Raw genomic sequence first — 24,346 nt, 5'->3', positions numbered from 1 at the left:
ATAGAGAATGGACTTGAGGACACGGGGAGGGGGAAGGGTAAGCTGGGACAAAGTGAGAGAGTGGCATGGACATATATACACTACCAAATGTAAAATAGATAGCTAGTGGGAAGCAGCTGCATAGCACAGGGAGATCAGCTCCGTGCTTTGTGACCACCTAGAGGGGTGGGATAGGGAAGGTGGGAGTGAGGCACGAGAGGGAGGGGATATGGGGATATATGTATACGTACAGCTGATTCACTTTGTTATACAGCAGAAACTAACACACATTGTAAAGGAATTATGCTCCAATAAAGATGTAAAAAAAAAAAAAGAAATGTAAGAATCTCTGTAATCAAACCCTTGTTGACAAGGTGTTAAAAAGCTATAATTTGGCTGCTTGGTGTTACTTCAACAATAGTTTTTACATTATGATTCTAAATAACTTAACAAAAAAGGACCCAGCCTTTCTGTGGTCTAAAATACCCTGCTGTATATATCCTGTGCTTTCTCACCTACTCCTCAGTTCACAAAATTTTATGATTCTACTTCTTAAATGTTTTCTCAAATCTGTCCTTGTTTCAGTGCTCACCGCTGCTGTCATAGCTGAAGGCTCCATCATCTCTTGCCTCTACGCTACACTAGCCTAGTCTCCTAAATGGTCTCCCCTGCTCACTGCCCTCCCACCCCATCCGCCATCGACCTCATCACCACCTCCAATTATCTTTCCAAATCACAGCCCTAATCAAACCACTCACAAACCTATCATGGCTCTACAAAAATGAAAACCAAACTGCAGAATTTAGTGTGGCAGTAAAAGCTCTGCACCTAGCCCCCATCTCCTGTACCCTTCACGTATCCTAAACTTCATCTTTTCCAGATAACTTGCCCTTGCATGAAAGCATCATCACTTTGACTACATATTTGAGCATGCCTTCCTTCTTTACAAAAATCACCCATTTTGACTTAGCTCAAATGCCATTTCCTCCAGGAAATTTTCCACCACTTCCTTCCAGTGCATACTAATTAATCACTCTTTTCACCAAGTTCATATAGCACACACATATAAAGTGTGTATATATATATATATATATATTTACTGAGATATGATTCACATACCATACAACTCACCCATTTAAAGTATACGATTTAATCGTCTTTTAGAATAGTCACAGAATTGCGCAACTATCACCACAATTTTAAAACATTTTAATCACCCCCCAAAAGAAACCCTGTACCTACTAACGGTTCCTCCCCATCTGCTCCCCCGGCCCAACTCCTCAGCCCTAGGCAACCACTAATCTATTTTCTATTTTCTATCTCTATAGATTTGCCTATTCAGGACATTTTATATAAAATGGAATCATACAATATGTGGTTCTTTCTGACTGGCTTCTTTCATTTAGCATAATTTTTTTAAAATTCATCCATGTTGTAGCATGTATCAGTACTTCATTCCATTTTATTGTTGAATAATAGTTTGTCGTATAGATATACCACATTTTATTTATCCATTTATCAACTGATGGACATTTGGGTTGTTTCAACTTTTTAGTGATTATGAATAATGCCTCATATACACTTTGATTATCACTTAATATGTGCAGCTTAGTATTATAGGGTTTTGGTTTTTTTGGCCTATGTCTTGTTCTATCACTTGATTATAAACTCCTTGTGGACCGAAATCATTATTTTACTCTGCAGTCTCCACATAGCAAGTATTAAATAAGTGTTTGAAAAACGGATGAAAAGGCAGATACTACAGGTTCTTAGTATGCTGATTATCATACAAGGTACTCAGAATAAAAACGTTAGGGTGGACCCAATAATAATCCAAGAGTAGACCCGGTAAGTTTACCCAGTTAATTATAACATTCAAACAATGTTAGTTCTTAAATAAACTTTCATCTCTGCATTATTTCCTGGAATTCCACACATGTATTCCACAGCTGATTATTTCATGGAGGTAGTTCTTTTGCTAATAATAGTTGTGAACTGGTGGGCAGAACCTGGGAGACACCAGACCTTTTCTCCGAAATTGACTCCACGATGTCTTATTGTTGCTTGACTGAGGTTATTATTCTAATCTACAGTAGTGGCTCCCAACCTTGGCTGAGCATCAAAATCCCCTCCCTGGAGCTTTTTCAAGATACACATTATCTGGGTCCCACTTCCCAGATTATGATTCTGTACTTTGGGTAGGGGCCCAGGTGCTCACATGTTCTTAAAGCTATAATGATGTTTCTGATACACAGCCAGGTTCAAGAATTCCTATTTCAAAAGTTGCTCTGAGGTTAAAAAGAATTAATTTTATAGAGCATGTATGAGCACTTTACTCCTGGAGTGTATTTTACACATCGTGGGATCATGCCCATTAATACTACCTAACATTTATAAGGCGCTTTTATTTGGAAAGAGCTTTGAAGTCATCTTTTATTAGCTAGGCTTGCATGCTGGGTGACCTTGTACAAATCACATAATCCCTTAGTATCTTAAATTTCCTCAAATGTAAACTGTAGGCGGTAATACTGACCCACCCTCAAGGGGTACTGTGGAGACTAATGGGGGACTGTAAGGCACTCAGCAAACATAAAAATGTTACATGCATGCTTATTAGACAGATATGAAGTCCTAGTCACAGCCTTTAAAATGAGACAAATACCAAAATAAACTCTTAAACAAGACTTCCTGCAACCTTCACTGTCAACTGAAACATCCTTTCCCAGCACTAAAGTACAGCAATTCTCTCTTTCCACTAAGACTAGTAAGCAGAAATAATCTGCAGTCACAAAGAAAGAGCTAATGATAGCAGCAAATATATAAAACAGTCCTGAAATATAGTTTGTTAACCTTCTCATTTATCATTCATAATGCAATTAAAGATTATATCTATAAATACACTCTTCTGAAAAATATTCTTAGAAAACATTTGGGCATGTTCACACAAGTCTTTAAGCTGCTGCTGCATACTCACTGTTGATGTTAAGCTTGAAGCTGTTTCCAACATTGCTGATGGTTTTTAATGTGGTTATATTTAGCCTCTCCTGTCTCCCTCACGTGGCTGGAAGAATATATGGTCAAAATGAGACTTTGAGACCTATCTCAAGTTGGAGGTAGGTAAAAATGGGAGGCAGAGGAACAGTCTCCAGCCTTGGAATCAGAGACAAATCTCATAAGGATAATGACCCACAACTAAGGACTCATTTGCACTATATTTTCAGCTTCTTGGAAAAGGTCAGAAAACAGACATGGTTTTTCTTTTTTTCCATTTTGCTTTGAAAGGGCCACAAAAATTTCAAGGGCCAGGTCCAATTACATATTCCAGTTCATTTACAACTGAATAGTTTCTGTGACTCTGAATGCGAATTAGTGCCCTCACGCCCACCCCAGCTGATTTGAGCCAGGAATCCCAAGCAAGCATGAACTTTCTGGGGCCACTTGACATTGACCATGCTCTTTCCTCCTTGGGCCTCTGAGGGTTTTGGTTTTATTCCCAAGGGAAGTTGTCTCCTTTGATTAAGCTCAGGACCTGCTAACAATTAAATTTATTGAGTACTTATATCTGTGGATAATACTGTAATGCTTATTGTGGAGGCTATCAAGAGTTCCTTGATAGGCTTACAGGGTTGCTATAACTCAAGACCTTGGGTCCTTGAGTCAGGACAAGACCAACAACCTCCCCACAGAAACTCCTAGGGTTTGGTCAGCTGACATACTGGTTTCTTGGGGACTCCTAGACTGGCCTTTGGCAGACACCAAGTTGAAATGTCATTTAACTTCTCACACAACATTTTCCTACCTGCGATATCCCATTAGCCCTCCGTGAGAATTCAAAAGCTCCTGTGTAAAGAGCCTCCATACAGGAAGCCTATTGGTTGGGGAAATTATCTATTTTGCATAGTTATTATTTTTTAAATAAGGTTAATTCCAGCATGTTTCTACCTCAATAATCTTTGAGAGTCTCAGCATTTTTGCTGAACATCTTAAGGGGAAAAAGAGCCATGTAGGCTTCATTTCAATGGTTAGGAGAAATTAATGCTAATACATGCCTTCAATGGGATTCACTTGGTACTCTGAACACTTCCTTCCATCAATATGGAGAATCCCCAGAAGTACCCATGGTGGATTTTTCTTCTGTAAAGAGATACAAAAGGTTACAATAAGTTATCTGATTTCCTGTGAGTCTTTCAAAGTCCTGTTTTCTCCACATCTCAAGGTAAGCATGCCAGCTTTGCGGATCTAGAAGTCAAAATGTTATAAATTAGTTTCATCACTTTCCTCAGTGAAACACAGGTCACCACGTGTCAGCCCATTGCTTTACTTGAAATCAGAGGGAAACGTCATGCATTTTAAGACAGGACAAATCAGGTACAATTTTCTGGTCTAGTGCTTGTTCCCATATCTTTCACAGGAGATCCTTAAGACCTTAAGATCTAAGATGAAATTTAATCATCCTTACCTATTAACTGTACTTTCTTTCAACTTCTTAAAACACACACACATACACACACACACACATAAACACAAACAAACAAACATGGAGAAATACTCAACCATTTACTCATGAATCTATGGCTTGGGTCATAAAACACAATCTGGGCAAAGCCAAACAAGGCACTAGAGGGTCGAGAGATAGGAGAATGTTGTGTATTGCATCTAGAATTTTTAAATGCCCCATTTTGGTGGTTCCCACTTGTCTTCATGCAGAAAGTCAAACCTGGCCTGTCATTTGTGGTAGATATTTACCCTAGAGGAAGACTTCCCTGACTGATCATGGATAGGCATTTTCAAAGAAAACTCTTCCACAAAACCAGATTGAGATAAAAAGCACCCTACTTAACAGACGTTAAATTTTTTTACTTTTAATTTTTATGTCACCTAAACATCCACCCACCTCCTTAGAGCATCTCTTTATTCCTTACAGAAAGATTTAAGTAAGCAATCTTTTTCCTTTCTGAATATTTTTGGGTTAACAGTAATGTTTCTCTCACTTGTATTTTAGTCCTGATGATTAAACAGTAAAAATGCTAATTAGTAGCCTGTATCTGGAGAGAAAAAGCTATTTCTTGATGGCCAAAATTCAAGCTGAGACAGAGACCTTACAGGGCACTAAGATAAACAGGTTAGGTTACATGCTAAGGGTAAGGGATGAGGGATAGAATTGACCAACTCCAGAAAGAGATTCTGGTTTAGTGGAAACACTAAGCTGAGGTCAGAATGTATTAAAGATACTCACAAGACTAAAGTTATAAAAATGCAGACATTTGTTGTTAATTGTAGGGCAGAGAGAATAGGGGGAAATACCCTTTGTCTTTCTTTTTAACTTGGAGCTGACTTTAGATATGGAATAACTTACATGTTAAGAAATTAGATTTATTTCTAGCCTGTTTACTTTTTGTTTCTGGAAAGACAATGGCTAGAGTGAGGGGCATATTATTAGATGGGCATCCTGAGTACACTGTCCGGAATTTGCACTCATTCTCCCATAAGTACACATTCATGAGGAAGTGAAGAGTGCTCCTTTGGAATTCCTCATCTGTCAGCTATTACCTACATGATCGTTTTTTCATCCACTTAAGGAGGGAAAAATAACATGTATCTTGTTGGAATGCCGTGAAGTTTAGAAAAGCTGATATATGGGAAAATACCTGAAAACTAAGCATATAATAATAGCACTCAGTACAAGTTAGAATAATGAGTGAATGGGAGAAGTCAGAAATGAGTCCAGGGCCCATTGCCCACAGGCTAAAATCTATATATTTAGCTGGGAATTCAGTGCCCTGGAAAATCTGCTCCTTTCCACTCTCCAGTCCTTTTTCCTCAACTGCCCTGCTTCAGTCAAACATTCTCTAATACATCTTGAATTTTCCCATCTTTGTGTCTCTGTGTCATTCCCACCACCCTCAGCCTCTATTTGCCAAAATTCTACCCATCTCTCAAGGGTCTCAAATCCCACTGTCTCTAGGAATCTTAGGGGACTCACCCTCTCCTCCTCTAAACCCTGGTCCTTGCTGTCTAGATCACTCCGGAAGACATAAACCACCAACCACTTATTGTCCCAGCAGACTGCAATTTCCTGCAATGCAGGGGCCTCGTATACAGTACCCACCTCTGTACACCACAGACCATGGTGCCTTGCCAAGAGTAGGTGCTGAATAGACACATGATTAAACGAATGCATGATTTGTCACCCTGCCCCTGTTGTGCTCTTGGACAAAACACTTTGCCTCTTTCAGTCTCAGCTGCCTCAGCTGTGAACAGAGGATAACAGCACGGAGGTACTCCCCAGGTGTGCTGTGAAGAATAAACCAATGACTGAAAAGCAATTTGAAATGTAAAATGAAATGCTATATATAAATGTTACATAATCAAAATCATTTCCCTCTGTATTATGTTTTATTTGGCTTTATATCTTGGAATCCTTTGTGAGTTTCAGAATTTCACAGATGCAATACCATGCACATTAGCACCTAAATTCTCTTGGGTAATAAATGATTGTGTGTATTATAGTGCACGGCTACTTTTCCCTGGCATACTTACACATGAATTTGTCATAATTTGGGGTATTCATAATAACTAATGATAGAATTCATTTCTAAGGGATCATCCATTTTTTTCCTTCTTTGGCTAGCCAGTTATCATTCCAATATTATTGCCTCAAGGGAACTAACTTCCACTAAACCCAAACCCAGATGAGAAGTACACTGTCTAGAAGCCCACATCTTCTAGGGGCTTACCATCTGAGATCTGGAAACTGGTTTGGAGTTTTGAAGCACTTGTTTTCTACGGCCTTCTTTCTGCCAAACTCTGAATCCCTCATTTGCTTTGCTGTCATGTATGTGCTACTGAGTGCTCACTGTAGCCTGATTTTCTAGGTACCAGGAAAGGCTGTATTAGCCCACTCCACATCAAAGTAAGACAATGGTAGTTTTAAATGCTATTTTCTTTCTTAGTATGTTCAAGGAAGAGGTTGCCTATAGAAAAATAAGATGTTTGGAATATCTCCAGTACCTATAAAAAGAGAATTTTGACTTTTACTGCATAGCAGGATACTATTCCTGGAATAGTACTTCCACATAGATAGAAAGTGAGGAAGAGATGGCAGCGACATCATAAGGTAGTTGTGAGGATCAAGTGAGTCATTAGATGAAAAGGCTCAGAACAGTGCAGAGCATAAAGTAATTGCTCAATTAATATTAGAGGCTATTATTACTGGTAGAGGGCCCACTATCAGCCTGGCCCTGTGCTGAGAGTTTGAGACTCTTGTTTGAGACACATAACAAGCCAGTAAGAAAAACCTTATCACCTTCCACCCCCACTCCATCTGGCTCTGAGAAACTAAGGTACTTGTCCAAGGTCTCAAAGTTAGGAAGCAGTGGAAAGAAAATCCAACCCTTGGTCTATGGTATTTCCAGAGCCCATTATTCTTTGTCCTGTTTCTTAGTAGCCTTACTGTTCCTATTTTTTACTTAGGTTAGGAGTCCATTTTTCCTCCCTGAGCACATGATCCTCCCTTCCCCAATGTCTAATTCCTGTGTTACTCATTTTGCTATGAAATTTTAAAGTTAAGACTATTTTTCTATCTTCTGGTGTACTTCTGACCAGTCTGTCTAATTTTTATATCAGGCCATTTTCTCATGACCATTCTAGTCTTTCATCAGACTTGTACTCACATAGTGGCATCCATTTTTAAGAAGTTTAATGTAGTTTTTCTTCTGGGGCATGTGTGAGGAAATCCCATGTTTTTGTGGAATAGAAGCTTCCCTTCCCCACCCATTTCTGTTATCATATTTTTTACTTAGTTGGGTCTGTAGCAATATAACTCTCATATGGAACAGTGGCATTTTCATTCAAATGCAATAAGCTGTCATTGTTTTGTGGGTGGTATCACCCTGGCCACAGATATTGTGCCAGAGTACTCTCTCTGTTACAAAAATATCTCCTAGTTGTGGTGTACAAACTAACACCACACTTTAGTTTGCCAAAAACACCTACATGATATTTTGTAGTCTATATTACAATTAATATTTCAAAGTGCCTTACCATTAGTTATCTCTCCTACCTCTGTGAAATTAGTAAGTATCACTGTAGTTGCACAGGTGGTAAACTAAGGTATGGGCACTGTTAACAGCTTGCCCAAGGTCTCATAATGAACACACAGCATAGCTGGTATTAGAATCTGCTACTTCTGACTGCATTTCTTTGCTCAACCTGTTCAAATTCTGAATAATTTTCCAAGCTGAATATATGTTAGGAGAGGTGGTAGACATGGGAAAGGGGGAAAATACCTTTCACTTAAGTAAAGCTTCTGAAACATTTGGTAATCAAAGAATAAGGATTGTGAGGGCTGTTTTCCCTCATTTCCATTCGTAGAATGAAAGGACAGTAATCCACTGAGATTAAAATGAATAGAAATTGTAAGCGTAAAAAGGAATTCTTCAGGCCCCACCATTTTCCCATTTCAACATCATTTTGTTCTCCATTTCAGCAGTTGGTACATTTACAGTGCTGTGTCACCATCATTATGGTGTCCGCCTTAAGCAGATAAACACAGTGGATTCTGCCACTGCTGTTTTACGATCAAGGAAGCAAGGGTGAACAGAGGTTAAGTGACTGCCAGGAGCACTCACCACAGCAGCCACTCAGATTAGAACCCACAGCTCCTATCAGTCACACCCTATTGAAATTTAGAAGGTCCCAAAATATTCTTTCAGTGTGAGCGGTGGATGACAGTGCCTGAAGGCAAATTTGCTCACCATCCTCAAAGGGACCAGCCTTGCTTCCATGGTCCCACCTCAATCTTCTCATTCCCAAGCCATACCATAAACTTCCTCATTTCTTTGAGGGAAAGAATATTTCTTTTGGTGAAACTAAACAAGTGATTTCCAGGTCCAGATTTTCATGTTTTTTTGTTTGTCTAATACAAATAGGACCATAATGAGTCCTTGGACAAGTAACAGGTCTAATTTTCCCTTGTAGAATATGGGGATGGCCCAAACTCAAGAGATCATTAGGGGGACTGGCAACAAATGGAGTAAGTCTGTGCCTGAGTGATAAGCTCCTGTCAAATACAATTACAACAGCACATGGTGTGGAAATATGAATTGTAATCTACAGTCTTCCAACGCCATCCATTCTATAAGGGAAAATGAGACCAGTTGCTTGTCCAGGAACCCATGACAGTAATGTCTGTATGAAACAAACAGAAAACCTTGGAAATTGGGACATGGAAGTCACTTGCTTAGTTGTAACTTATTTCCTGAGAAGAAATTTCCTATTTCCTTTTTTTTTAAATTAATTAATTATTTTTGGCTGCATTGGGTCTTCATTGCTGCGCGCAGGCTTTCTCTAGTTGTGGCGAGTGGGGGCTACTCTTCGTTGCAGTGGCAGGCTTCTCATTGCGGTGGCTTCTCTTGTTGCGGAGCACGGGCTCTAGGCACACAGGCTCAGTAGTTGTGGCTCGCGGGCTCTAGAGTGCAGGCTCAGTAGTTGTGGTGCACGGGCTTAGTTGCTCCGTGGCATGTGGGATCTTCCTGGACCAGGGTTTGAACCCATGTCTCCTGCCTTGGCAGGCGGATTCTTAACCACTGCGCCACCAGGGAAGTCCCTTATTTCCTTTTTTCATCATTTAACACAAATACTACATCAAGTACAGTCAACAGCCAATGTTTGGCTCCTATTACCAAGGTGATTTTTAAAATAATCATTAGCATCTGTGAAAAACCTTCACAGGGTGTTAATATGATAAACACTGTTGGCAAACTTTTTCTCCAGTCATATCCAGGAGTGAGAAAAAAAATCCAAGGAAATACATTTTTCCTCTATCCCCCATCCCGTCTTCAGCGTAGAGAGACTGAGTATATATTCCATTCACATGGTCTACATCTCATTCCTTGTGGGCAAAGGCCGTTCTCCCAGGCCACTCCACGGCATGCTAAGCAACTGTTGGAACTGGATGGAATGGTCTTCCTTGCCTGTACCAGTCCTTTGGTTCATTAGATGAGGAAAGGTTTAAATATGCACAATTTCTGCATCACTGATCAATCTTTCAGGGCCTAATAAGGACTGTCCAGACCCTGATTTTCTTGCCCCCCTGACTGCCTGCTTTTCCCCATTGAGACAGGGAGCTGAGGTGACACAATTTGAAACTGACTTCAAGCCAGAGCTCACCTCAGAGATCCAGGTTTCCCTGCTAGAGGGGCCATTTCACTACTTTTCAGCAATGGGACTTTTGCCTTCCTTCTGCCAATGACCCTTATCAGAACCTGCTCATGAGAGGTGGGCTACCTATGACGCAGGTCCTTATGGGGGCCAGGCAGCCACTGAAATAACACCTGTGGAGGTCCATACTCTCTCGTATATGATAGTCTGAATAGTTACCCATACTGAGAGACTAAAACCCTTAGGACTTCTGAGATCTGAGGCAGACAATGGTCAGTGGTGTCAGGGCACCAGGGAGCTTGACCCCTCGCCTGCCATGAACACCTTCATTTTACTAACATGGGTTGGGTGTCTACCTGTGGCAGGTGCAGTTCTAGGCACACAGAGACCGCTCCCACGCCCAGTCTACAGTCCAGGGCTTGCTAACATTCTAGGCCTCGGTCGGGAAAGCAACACCCCGCTCCGCTTTTTGACTCTTGATACCCCCAGCTCCCTATGTATGTGTGCCGCAGCCAAGGTAAGGGTTTAAACCCCTGCTGAAGAGCTGATCCGCCGACAAAACGAGCAGCAGCGACCGGAACGGCCAGGAAGGGCAGAGCCCCTAAAGCCTTCCTTCGGGGCCACTCAGCCACGACTGACCCAGCGAGCTCAGGCTGCCCCTAGGCCCGCCACTTACGGGGGTCTCTAAGCTAGGCCCAGGGGCTGCCGAAGTGGAGGGTGCGAGGGCGCGCAGAGTGCGACGGCCGGGGCTGGCTCTGCGGTGTTCCAGTCCGCGAAGACGGTCCTGGTCCGTCCGGCAGGCCCCAGGGACAACGGCAGGGGGAGCCACCGCTGGGGATGCCATCCCGCCGGGCAGCCCGACCGTCCAGCGCCCGGGCCTCCCTTTCGCCCCCGGGCTCTGCGCAAGTGCCCGGGCACCTTGAGTCGGGAATGGAGGCTAGGCGTCTGGTAAGTCCCCGCTGCCGGTGGTGTGAAGGGCAGGGGTGAGGAGGGATGTGTCGCGAACCTTCCGGGGTGGGGGGGGCGGGCGGAGTTGGAGTTTTGTTTCGGAGATAACTACCAGACCTCAATCAGAGCCTTTTCAGGGAGCCCGCAGCTCCCAGTTCCGGGCCCTGGCCTCCACCGACGGCTGGGTGATCCGGCCCGGGACCCACCCTCTTTGGGTCTCAGTTTCCTCCGACTGCTGGGCCTCGTTTAGAGCCAAGTTACGCACCTCCTGCGGGCGCCAGGGGTGGGCGGTGTCGACCCAGTCTCGGCTCGCGCAGTGCTTGGGCTTCTTGCACCACAGCGCGCCGACACGCGGCGGCTCCGGGCGGCCCCGGAGGGCCCACAGGGGCCCTCCGGGGCCGCCACTTCCCTTCTGAGGCGTCGGGGTCCCGCCGCAGGCGCCCCCACAGCGCCAGCCCACAGCCCCGGCTCCTCACCTCAGCCAACTTCCCAGCCGTGGGCGCGTCTCTCAGCCAGCCCTCGGCTGCCGGCGATTGGACGGCGGCGGCGGGGCGGAGCCGGGCGCTCGGCACAGCCCGCGGCCGCCCCAGGCCCGGGCGCCACCCTGATTGGCTGCGGGCTCCGCCAGTCACGCTTTGAAGAGCGCCCCGCCTCCTCGGGGGCGTGCCCAGATCTGAACCCGCCCCTCCTGCCGCCCGGCCCCGCCTCCCTTCGGATCCCGGTTGCTTCAGTCCTGCTGTCCATCTCATTCGCTGAGCAGGTCCGTGAATTGTCAGCGCGCTCCAGGCAGCTGTTGAGCCGGGGCGGCCGCCAGGTTTGTGCTCCCTCAGAGGTGCCTGCCGGAGCCAATGTGCCCCGGTGGGCTAGGGCGAGAGCTGTCGCCGGTTCCGGGCAACTTGGGATTCAGGACCCGCAGCAGGGGCGTCGGTTTGCCATCTGGACTCGTCGACTAGGGTGAGTCGCCGCGCGCAAGGGGAGCGGCTCCTCTCGCGCTGTTCGGCAAATAGGGGACTGGACGCGTCCTGGGGCGCGTCGATCTGTCTGTCCGAGCGTGTCGGCTGTGAGGAGGTCAGGGCTGACGGGATTCACTCCTTGCCAGCACCCCCACTCCCGAACTTCTTGTTTCAAAGCGTCCCAACTCAGCCCGGGACGCGGCTCTGCGTTCGCAAGAACTTGGCATGTTGTAATTGCCATCATTAGGTGGGGTCCGGGGACGCGTCTCCTGGCCCTCTGCAGCGGCGACACGCGCGCTAGGGGCGGCCTTCGAGTCCAGTGGCGTGCGGACAGCAGTTCCTAGATGGTTGAAGACGGGTTCCTGAGAAATTAACACGCGCCGGGGTCGGTGAGACGAGATAGTCCTGTGTGTGTCTGATGCGTAGCCCGAGCCAGCGATCATCGGGCTCCGGGTGCATCTTTAGGGGTCAGAGAACTTCAGGACCAGTCGGGTTCCGTAGCAGGGGCTTCAGAGCTTTGCAGTTATTGAAAGGAATTGACAGCGCGGATATTAAACTTTGTAATTACTTTTTATTAGCACTTGAATCCTCATCCCTCATGAGGTGCTCAGACCTCCACATCCACCTGCAAGGTGTGTCCAAAGGACTTCGTTAGGACCGGGGGTAACTGGTGACTGTCCCAGTGCAGGGAGGCCTCGGGGAATCCAAGAAGAGGCCGTGAAAACGACCACCAGGCTGGTCGGTTGGTGTTTGTTTGAGCACCTGTGTGTTTAAGTGATGAAGTTGTGACAGGAACTGACAGCAGAGGATTCAAGGTTAAACCTGACACTTTATGTTTGTGACTCAGTCTGGGATAGATTTTTCTCTCTCTCTCTCATTGGTAAGGGGTAAAAGCAGCTGTTTTTTTGAGGGCAGTTACATACATGTAGTTTATATTATGTGTGGACTAAATAGAATTGAATGCAATATTTTCTTGTAATTCTTACTTGATGTGAATGAGAGCTTATTGAAAGTACTAGGTAGAGACTTGGCAACAGAATTGGGGAATATTTTGATCTTTGAGGATGTATAAAAACATTGAGATATATAGCTATGCATGCATATGTAGATGTGCCTACATATGTGTGTACTTATATGTGTGTGTATAAAATTGATAAGCAAATGAAATAGAGATATGGAGGGGGAAACAGCCTTGAACTTCCTCTGGGTAGAGAGATGGACCCTCTGATCTGTGGGGTGTATGGTGAGTGTGTGTATAAGCATGTTTGGATCTTCCTAGTCTGTCTGGGTCGGTGTATGTCCATGAACTTTACGAGCATTCAGTTCAATACCACTCCAAGCAGATTCCCAGTTCCTGTTTTATAGCCCAGCAGCCGCCAGCCGGCCCATCTGTTAAAACATAACATGTACACTTCAGTGGGAGCACTAGGGTGGAACGTGGGTAGGGGGCAACTCTTAGTGGAAACAACATGCTATAAACAAAGCCTGCCTCTCAAGTCCATTTTCATTCAGAATTCAGTCTGAACGTGTGATTTTTGGTGAGGGAGAAAATGAGTGTTTGATTCTTCAGAAATGGCAAACTGTATTTTGTGAAGTAATTAATAGGCATGGTTTGGGAAGGAGGAGTATACAAGGGAAAAAAAAAAATCCCTCCGGAAAAGAAATGTGGTGCTTGTCACATAACCATGCAGCACTTGTTTACCGCTTTGCAGTAACATGTATATCAGAAACTGTTTCCTTTTGCTTCTTAAGAGAATGCATTAAAACTGAATTGTTTTGCACCAAAAAAAAAAAAAAAATCTTAACAGAAGTAAATAGAGCTTTATTACAGAAGCTATTTAATCTACTAGCTCTAGACCGCCTTGGTAATTCTAATGAAATGTATTTTTAGGAATTTATAACTTGGATATAAATTCATATTCAGCCTAATCACTAGTTGCAATGCTTCACAATTTATAGTTTAAAAAATAATAAGAAAAAAAGCCTTTATCACAAAACTTCTGATGACTAAAAGGGTATGGGAGGAGTATAACAGCTTATTAATTTCCTGCAGCAAACTGATACTTAAAAAGCTATAAATTCCTTTAACAGCATAATTACTTTTGGTGACAAAATAAAGGCAATATTTTTGAGAAGCACAGTTGATATTTTACCCAATAATTTTATGCTCATAATTATATTTTAATAACGGTGTTTATTATATGTGGGTAGAAAATACTGGAATGGTTCTTAAGAACTCATCACAAGTGTTGTTTTCATTTTTATGGTACTTAAACATTGGGGGAAGACATTCTAATCCCTAATCTATGTCTTTACATTTCTGATGGACTATGTAGACACAATAATTCTCCTGCCTTGATATGGATCACCTGAGTCAACTGGGTTGCTCCTTAAAAATTCAGTTCATGGGCTGGACTCTAGTCTTCAAGATTAGATTCAGAAATCTGGGGTAGGACTTAGGAATCTGCATCTTTAACATACACCCACAAGTGATTCTGATGTCAGGGATCCTCTCACCATATCTTGAGAAACGCTGGAATGGCATTTATGATATAAAAGAACAATTACAGTCTGTGAGCTGATTCAACAAATAATTGTTCGAAAATTTCCAGGTGGCATTTACCAGCCATGTGAAATTTATAGCTAATGTTTTAACTCTCTGTCCTCAACAATGGTACCTTTTGTTCTGTGTTCAGAAGTGCTTTTGGACTCCTTAGCAATCCCCTAACCAGGTTAGCCCCAATTCTAAGGAAGTCTGTCTCGGGAAGCAAGGTAGTTTGAGACCTCACCCCAGCCTGATCCATTCCCTACTCCAGGTCCAGCGAGTTCCTGGGGTGCTCTGGGGTAACTGTGTCAGTCCTAACTCACATTGTTGGGCATTTCTCCCTGAAAGGTAGAAGAATCCCAGTCCTTGAGAGCCCCCTTTGACTCACTAATACTCTTTCGAGCTTGGGGGCTAGGACCTCAGCAGGGGCTAGTACAGACTTATCTGAGGTCAAGGAGTTCCTTGGGAAGCTGCAGCTGGTCTGCCTGTTGGTCACGAGAGTGTCTCAGGCCACCTACCCAGAGGCCCAGGGAGTCTCATTTTCAGAAAGTCATCTTAGAAGTATTTTGAGGTGTCCAATTAATCGGGTACATAGATTTTCTTAACATCACAGGGAGAGGGGTTGAGAATTGATTGCCGCCTCTCCTTTCAAATCAGTGTGATTCTGGTGTATTAATTATTGCCAATTAGCTTTTTTATACGTAGTTTGATACTGACCTTCGGATTCTGTTCTCCCATTTCAGACTGGCATAGTTCTCAGTGTAAGACTCCTAGATAAAGTTTAAAAAAGAAAGGATCTGTCAGAAGTTGTTGCCCTTCCCTCTTTCTACCCTCCAGGTACCTAAAAAACAAATAACTTCTCTGAGGTCAGAAGTGCCCAGAATATTTACTTCCTTGATGACAAAAGGACCTGTATAGGCTGGGACACTGAACTTAGATTCTTCCAGGCCACTGGATCATTAGTGGGACTTTTATGGAGCAATTTATGTTCTGAGGAACACTTGGCAGGCATGTTTATAGCAACCTATGTTGCTTATCTTAACAATCCTTTGAGTGCGAGGATTTTTTCCCACTTTGTTACAAATGAGCAAACAGCAGCCACAAAAGGATCATAATACAGTCATACCTCAGTATCCTCGGGGGATTGGTTCCAGGACCCCCACCCCTGCAGATACTAAAATCCGGGGATACTCAAGCCCCTTATATAAAATTGCGGAGTGCAGTCAGCATTCCATATCTGCAGGTTCCTCATCCGTGGACACCGAGAGCCAACCCTATTTAGATTCTGTCTTTCACATTCAAAGATGACGCCACTAACTGAGACGTTGCCCATGTGTTTTGAATTGTTTTTATTTAGCTTCGTGATGAGATGATAGACTCATGCTTAGTCATTCATATCATCTACAGTTTTTTTTTCACCTCTTAGAATTTTTTTTATATTGACTGTGACCTTGGAACAGTTTTCTTTCTAAAGCTAACCACCATATATAATAATTGGTTCAATGATCCTGACCTTAACCATCCAGGCTTGACTTGGAATGGCAAGTAATTTGCAAAAGGTCAAAGAACCCAAAGGCAACAAAGCCTATATGTAGAATTTGGGGGACTAATATTTTAGACCTGTACTCTTTGCCTATTGAGTCATGTTATGCTGCTAATAATGTTTTTACACTGACAAAAGGAACTTGCTTATATTTTATTTGCCCAGCTTCTGCATGATTGGATGGACCTAGAAAATTTCCAAAGCCTAGGGTATAATCACAGCCCCTGATTATACAATGGTACTGATTTGTGCCCAGTTAAAAAACTACAGTAGAATGCTACTTTTCTGGAAAGTGGGCCACAGATCATTATAAGCTTCTAAGCAACAATTCTCACTCTTTTTTTTTTTTTTTCCTTTTTTTGGCCATGGCATACTTTTGGCAAAATTCTTTGGCAAAAAGAATTTGACAAATTCAAGTTTTTGGCCCTTCTTTCCATACCCTTATTCCCATTGTGAAATCTACTTATAAAAAATTAACTTTTCAAATCAACCTGCCCTTTTAACAGCTCCTAATACTTTAATTTTAGCCATTTTGACTCTTTCTCCTCTATAATGCCCCCTTAAGCTCCTACATTCACTTTGGTTTTTTGGATCCAATAATACCTTCTACTCATAGAACACTCATTGAGCTATAGAAGTTCTACTCTAGCTTTAACTTTGTGGATTTAACTATAACAATATTAAGAAAAAAGAAGAAGAAGAAGGATAATATTAAAGTCATGTTGTTACATGTATCTTATTAGATATTCCCAGCACATAGTTTCTACGGGAAATTTAATATCCAGATGAATGAAGTGACAGATTCACTCATCTGTGTCCTTACAGACACTCTTCTGATACAAGCTGAGAAATATAACTGAAGACAGCATCCTGGGTTACAGAAGAAAGACAAATATTAAGCTCTGAGAAAAGAACTGGCAAAAAGTGAAGGGTCATGGCTGGGATGGGATGGAGAGAGTGGTGGGAAAGAAATACCTCCAGTAAAATGCCAGATAGGGTGGTAAGAAATTTATAGAGGTGCTGATGGTTTGGGTATTCTTGGAGGCATTGATTCTGTTTTATATTGTCTTCACAACCTACTAGCCCTGCTTGCTTTAAATAATTTATTATAGCAGCAGGCCTTCCCCTGGTTAGTTTCTTTCTTTCTTTCTTTCTTTCTTTCTTTCTTTCTTTCTTTCTTTCTTTCTTTCTTTCTTTTTTTTAATAACTTTTTCCTTCTCATCTCTGAGTCTAATCAGAGGCATATATAATAGTGTGGCTGCTCTAGAATACTTTGGAAAATCCATGATCAGTATCGCTACATTGTAAACCCCTGGCTGTTCTGTTGTATTTTGCAGTGTTTTCTTCCCTGCTATATTAACTCAGTATCTATGTTTTAAACAATATTTTATTAATCTTTGCACAGTGAGACTTGTGGGCTTATTCTTCTTGGCTGGAACTATCTTTTGAGTAATCCATCATCAGACCACCATTGATCTAATGATGTATTTATTGCTCACTATTGCAGCACTGGCAAGAAACCCAGTATGATTCTGAAAATTTGATTAAAAAGAAATCAAGTTTTTGCAAGACGTAGCCACCCAATTATGTTAGCAGCTGCCAAGTATATTTTATGCTAAAATATACACACACATTTCAAGTGAACAAAATGGGATCTTTTCAAAATCTTTTAAAACTTTTTGCTATGAAATAAGTATAACGAGAAGATGTCTTGTAATTAGAAAAATTACAAGTGCACTCCTCACCTCAGCCAAAGGTAGGGTATAGTATTTTTCAGATTATACCCCTAGACACTAAAATGGATAGGTTTATCTTTTTGATTGACAATAATAAAAACAATGGTGATAAGAACTATCTCCTAGTCCTTGAACAATCTTCCAGGTAATCATTACAAATCAAAATGAACGGAAATGAATTATCAAGTAGTAATTGAATACCTATCATAGGTAGCACCTCTTCTCAGCTTAGCTAACTCAAAATGCAGTTCAAGTATTAGCACCTTTGGGAACCTTTTCCATGCCCTTCTTTGGCCTGGTTGTATACAGCCAGCAGAGTCCTTACGTCCTGTAATCCCCCCCTCCAGACTGGGAGCCCCTTGAGGGCAGGGACCACACCTGTCATCTTGTAGCTTCTCAAGAGACGGTATTCAAGAAATAGTTGCTAGGTGCACTAGGGGCTGCAAAGAATTACAGGTGAACACCTGCAAGGCCTTAAAAGGACATGCACAGGATATTCACCAAAAGTCTGCATGGTAGTAATAACTGAATCATAGTCCCAGACTTTCTGCTTTAGCCCTAGTCTTAACACTTCATAAAACTATCATCCATGCCTGCCCCTTCCATGTTCAGAGTCTCTGCTCCATTCCTGACTTGCCTTCTTCTCTCACCGCCTCCCTGTTGTGTCTTCAAGAATGTCTCCAACTCCCCCCACACACCCAGTCTAGGCCATCTCCCCTGGTTCCTTTGATGTTCCCATACCTGTTGTCATATCTTGACAAAGCAGCTGATTCATGGACCCCACTTTGAGACTTGGGACAGCTTCACTCTCACATCTTTTGAAGTCTCAGATGGCTTGGTCCCTTTTGCCATCCAGTGTAGGTGATGATCTAGCTTTGGCCATGGGAGGTTTGGGGGCCTTGGAGGAACTAGATGGTGCTGGGCCTAGAGGCTGCTGAATGGGGAAACTTGGCATTTGTTTAAGTAAAGCTTTTAAAAAAAATTAAATAATTCCAGCAGATTTTTATTTCAGAGACTAACTTGTATAATATTTTTCATTGATAGACCACCTTTTATTCAGGAAGTGTCCCTACATAGTCAGGTTTATGATGTAGTCTGAGGGCTTCTATAAGTACCAGCTCTCACCTCAGAGCTGGGTTACTGAGGTGGTGTACAGCCTAGTGTCCAGGTAGAGTTTATGGATCAGCTGAGTTAAGCATAACTGCCTGAGGTCAGGGCCATTAGTATAGCCCTTTTATGTTAGATCCTAACGAGCTTTAAATGACTGCAAGAGATCAAGGACCCCTATCTTCTGTCTCATCTGGGAGATTAAGCCTTACTTAACATAGGTGCTTTCTTCTCATACCTGCCAAGAAAATATCACTAGAAAATTGACTGATTACATCTAAAAGTTATTTCAATGTTCAAGGCAGCAGAGAAGATGAGCCACCCTAGATTAGGTCATAGACTCAAATACTGGTTTCTTTTGGATCTTGTAAGTCAGGAGCACATGCCCCTGCATATCCCGGGGCTCTGCTTTCCCCTAGGAGCTGGGGCCTGGGAGGACTTGAGGGAGGCTTGGGTGAGGGGTGGAGGCAAACATCTGTGCAACACACAGGTCACCCTTCCCTGCGGTCAGTGGAGGTTCTCCCTGTGGTGCCTGACTCTGGCATTTTCTCAGATCTGCTTTTCAGCATCCCTAATAGCAAATCTTCTTCCTCTTACCCTTTGTGAACGTGTTACCCAAACAGAGGTTCTCATAGTCGGAAAGTTCTCATCCTTAACCTCCTAGGTTTCCCTAATTTCAACTTCTCTCCTTCATTTCCCCCACCCTCCAATAATGTTTTCCTTTCTTTGACATTCTCTTTCCCTTCTGTTCAGGTAAGAACTCTACGTTATAAAAGCTCTTATAATCAGTGTTACCATTAATCTTTTTCCTGCAGGAGTAACTGCATTTTTGACCAGTTTCAAAAAACTTTCCTAGAGCATTCCAGTATGTCTTTCTGGTGCTAAGAAAAAGATCACAATAATGCAGCTCCTGCTCGCTGGGATATTACATGCGCTGACAGCCTTACACAGTGCAAAAGTGATTAGCCTCACAAAACCTCAGTTTTCACCAACTTTACCCATGCTTGTCACTGACCGCCCCCCACCTGCCTAATCACTCTTACCACCTCCTGCTCACTTTTATATCATTGAGAAACAAGATCGGGACTTCCCTGGTGGCGCAGTGGTTAAGAATCCGCCTGCCAATGCAGGGGACACAGGTTCGAGCCCTGGTCCAGGAAAATCCCACATGCCACCAAGCAACTAAGCCCGTGCACCACAACTATTGAGCCTGTGCTCTAGAGCCCTCAAGCCACGACTACTGAGCCTGCGTGCAACAACTACTGAAGCCTGCGTGCCTAGAGCCTGTGCTCCGCAACAAGGGAAGCCACTGCAATGAGAAGCCCGCGCACCTCAATGAAGAGTAGCCCCTGCTCGCCGCAACTAGAGAAAGCCCGCCTGCAGCAACGAAGACCCAACGCAGCCAAAAATAAATAAATTAAATAAGTAAATGAAAAAAAAAAGAAACAAGATCACGCGTCTCTGTTAGCAATAGACATTCATTACAACCAAGGAGATGAAGCTTTCTACAAAAGCCAAACCAGGCATACACAGAATAGGGAAAGGAAAAGAGGGGTAGGGCTACCCTGATTTCTTTAAAAGCGGGACACATGAATTGATGCATCTTTTGTTGATAAGTTCTTAATTTGTTGTTTTAACAAACCCTGGCCTGTTTCTCTTTTGAGGCTGGGTGATTGCCTTATAGCTAATGTCAACAGTTGTCATTTTTTTTCTTTCCCTTCAGAATTATTTCCAGTGAGTTTCAGTTTCCTCTCCTTCATTTATTTAATTTTTATTTTTGGTGTTTCAGGTTGTTTTTCCTGATCTACTTAAAGTGTATTGTTTCTAACTCTTCCAGATATCTTTCTCCCACTTTCCTGCCCCGACAGCCTCTCACAGCTAGACACCATCCTCACATTGAACAAATTTCCTTTTTCGCTGCAGATTAGTAGTGAAGACATTAAGTGGAATCCTGATAGTGACGCTTTCAAGAGCTAAGGCACCATTTACTATTCTGTTTTAATTATGATCTCTTAGCAAATTTTCACCAGTTATAATGTGCACCCTATTTTCTAAGTCATGTTTCTCAAATACTATACAAAATTATGAAATCTGTGTGCATTACAGTTTCTGCTCTCCCTTATGGGCTAAATTTATAATTCTATAATTTTCTTGTAGGAAAAATGCTTATTAGACTGGAATGGTTACTTTGGTTTCAAGCCATACTGCTTTTTTGCTTATTGTGACTCATTAGACATTTATATAATCTTTCATTTTACTTCATTCCCATCCCCCACCAGCAGCTCCCCAAGCAATAAGCCCACTGCATCCCTTCCCTACACAGTCAGTTATCATCTATGCCTTTTTTCTAAGATGGATTTTTTATTTTACTGGTTCCTAATATGTTCCTAATTTTAAAATAACTCTACATAACTAAAACAAAAACAGGCAGTGTCCTAATATGATCATGGTAGTTCCTCCTTCCTGAAAAGGAATACCTCCTGCCTACAAATCACAATACTGCACCTCCTCTCTGGAGTGCTTCTGCTTGTGCCTGGGATCTGTGCTAGTCCCACGTGTTCTCTGTTGATATTCTTGTAATTAGATACAGGTTCACAATTGGCAGCCTTATGGGAAAAAAGACCAATAAGAGCTGTGCTTTATTTGGGTCCTGGGGGAAAAACAGATGTCCTAGGCAAGTGGGAGATGAAAGTCAAAGTTTTTGAAAGATTGGGAAAGCCAGAGACAGGCCATTTGGTACCAACTTCACATGCCAAAGTACCATCTTCCTGTTGTGATTTCTAGGGTGTTTTCCCCTTGGGCTTTTCTGGGTGACTATCCCAAATTGACCTACATGGTAAGGAAGTATATTATCTCATGAGAGAAGCAGGTCAGGCAGCAGGATTGGTTGATTCAGTGGCACAATGACAATGATACAGGTTCCTTTCATCTCTGCCACTGCTGTCCTCAGGGACCATTTCACTTAAGACTGGTTCTTCTTTTATGCAAGGCGGCTGCAGTAGTACAGACATGTCATTGCAAGCATGACAATATCTATAGCACAGAAAATGGATCCCCCTTCCAGAGGTTCTCCTTTTGAAGAGTATGAAAACATTACCCACAAGAATCTAAGAAGACCTGCCTTTTCTTCTGTTGATTAGAACAGGATCACATGCCCCATCTCTAAATCAGTCACTAGCAAGAGGATCTCCATCATTGCCTGAGGGAGGGAAGAGAAGAATTTGAACAAAATCAGGATTCTGTTAGTAAGGAAGAAATATGTGTGTGGAAGTGAGGGGGCAATAGATGCTGTCAGGCAATTATAATTGTCTACTACACATTGTGATTTGAAAAATAACTGTGAAATTCGCCCTTATGACTGCTGTGTAGTTGGTAGGTACCACTGAACTGCTACACATTTCTGGATACAAAATGACAAGGCTAGGTTGACAAGGAGAGAAAATGCAGACTAATTAAGGACAGAACTGAGCCAAGATCAATAATTATTCTGATTAGAACCACAATAAGCCCTAATGAATTTGAATGTACTAATTTATGTCTATTTGTCCTCAATAAGAATATGATCTTTACTGAATAAAAGAGATTCATTTGCTTATTTCTCAATAATTCTATATTTCTGATATATTATTTTACAGTATAGGCCTATTTGAATGTAAAAATTTTTTATTAACTTTATTTACATATCAGAGCAGTAACAATAATGATTATTACTGATGATTGCAACTGGTCATTATTTACTGAGTGCCCTTTTATAAATTAGGAATTTAGCATCTAAGAGATGCTAGCAATTCACTTAGGCCACATAGTGGGCAAGCTCAGATTGAGACTCAATTTCATCTGCTCATGTGCCTTCCGCTCCTTGGCTTTCCTTTGCCTTGGCAGACAGTCTCAAGACTCTGTGGCCTGTAGGGCCTTAAGTGATCAGGCCCTGCCCATCTCTGTGACCTCACCACTTATCCTCTTGCCCTCACTCAGTTTTCCAAGCACGCTAGCTTCCTTGCTGTTTGTCTAATAAGCCAGTCTCACTCCCACCTCTGACCCTTTGCATTTGCTGTTCCCTCTGCTTGGATCACACGTCCTTGGTTTGAACAACTGCCTCTTTTCCATTCTGGGTTCCTCGTCACAGGCACCTCCCAGGACTCTTCCATCTAATCTGTTTAGGGCGCCCACCCAATTACCTGTTTCTGTCCCATTTTTGTTTCCAATATGGTACTTGAACAATCTTATGTAATTTACCAACTTGTATACTTGTTTTTGTCTATTTCGCCTGCTAAAATGTAAGTTCCATGAGGGCAGAGACCCTGGCTGTATATGTAAAATGAATGAACAATCAAATGAATAAGTTAATGGAGTTAATATTTAGAAGTATTAATCTCTAAGAATCCATTGTCAGTCTTTTATTTCCTACACTAGGAATAAGGTAGGATAATAATTGTCAATGAGCTGAGTATGCACGCTGTAGCTTTTTTTCCTGCAAAATTTGAGAACTAAAAAAGCCTGCTTTCTTTCTTTCTTTGAGGGAAAATAAAATATAGATATCAAAGTTTTTTGGAAAACAAGATAGACTTACTACAATGTTTTTTTTGTTTGTTTGTTTTTATTTATTTTTGGTTGTGTTGGGTCTTCGTTGCTGCACGCGGGCTTTCTCTAGTGGCGGCGAGCGGGGGCTACTCTTCATTGCGGTGTGCGGGCTTCTCATTGCAGTGGATTCTCTCATTGTGGAGCACGGGCTCTAGGCGCACGGGCTTCAGTAGTTGTGGCACGCAGGCTCAGTAGTTGTGGCTCACGGGCTCTAAAGCACAGCCTCAGTAGTTGTGGCACACGAGCTTAGTTGCTCCGCGGCATGTGGGATCTTCTCGGACCAGGGCTCGAACCCGTGTCCCCTGCATTGGCAGGCAGATTCTCAACCACTGCGCCACCGGGGGAGCCCTACAATGTATTATATAAGAATTCAAGAGCTTAATCCAAGAGGGAAATTTGAGTAATACTCTTAACTCTAGTTTTTATATTGATTATAGTTTTAAGGATGCCAACTCCTTTAATTTCAGGGCATAAACGCTTAAAATAATGAAGGTATACATATAAAGCTAAATTGTAAATTGGGAGAATAATAATTGCATGATAATTTGGAGTGGCAAATTCACTTAAATAAAATTGTTTTCTCTTAGACACAATTTTTCATTTGCACTCAGGTATCTACTAAAATGATTGATTCTTAGAACTGTGTTGTTAATTATTCTGAAGTAATTATGAAGGTGCAAATTGAAAAATAGCTTTACCTTACATATTAATTTGGACGGGATTGACAGAAATGAAACAGAGAGCCTTCTTCCGAAGTCCCTTTTCTTTGGCTTTCAGCTCAGGACCTTCTCTA

The 24,346-nt window shown here is 42.4% G+C and overlaps 2 protein-coding genes across 17 annotated transcripts in view; one reads left to right on the top strand and one right to left on the bottom strand.

Annotated features, from left to right (window-relative positions):
* LOC309623660 (uncharacterized protein) overlaps positions 1-11,837 on the bottom strand; it is a gene marked incomplete at its 5' end in the record, with an annotated part of 202,569 nt that extends 190,732 nt beyond the window's left edge. For all 14 annotated transcript variants that reach the window (XM_082380738.1, XM_082380745.1, XM_082380744.1 and 11 more), the window contains 3 exons: positions 2,954-3,040; positions 4,029-4,113; positions 11,354-11,837. In XM_082380738.1, coding sequence (XP_082236864.1) covers positions 4,070-4,113; positions 11,354-11,837 — 528 coding nt within the window. In that variant the 3' untranslated portion in view covers positions 2,954-3,040; positions 4,029-4,069. The remainder of the gene's footprint in view (positions 1-2,953; positions 3,041-4,028; positions 4,114-11,353) is intronic.
* MARCHF3 (membrane associated ring-CH-type finger 3) overlaps positions 9,308-24,346 on the top strand; it is a 151,050-nt gene continuing 136,011 nt past the window's right edge. The window contains exon 1 of one of the 3 annotated variants that reach the window (XM_082380727.1): positions 9,308-11,088. The gene's annotated coding sequence lies outside the window, so the exon portion shown is untranslated. Of the gene's footprint in view, positions 11,089-11,827; positions 12,043-24,346 lie in introns of those variants that run through there. The other 2 variants (XM_082380728.1, XM_082380725.1) reach the window with 2 other exon arrangements.

Source organism: Balaenoptera borealis, assembly GCF_965194805.1.
Source record: "Balaenoptera borealis genome assembly, chromosome: 2".
Lineage (NCBI taxonomy): Eukaryota > Metazoa > Chordata > Mammalia > Artiodactyla > Balaenopteridae > Balaenoptera > Balaenoptera borealis.
This window is presented reverse-complemented; position numbering and strand designations above follow the sequence as displayed.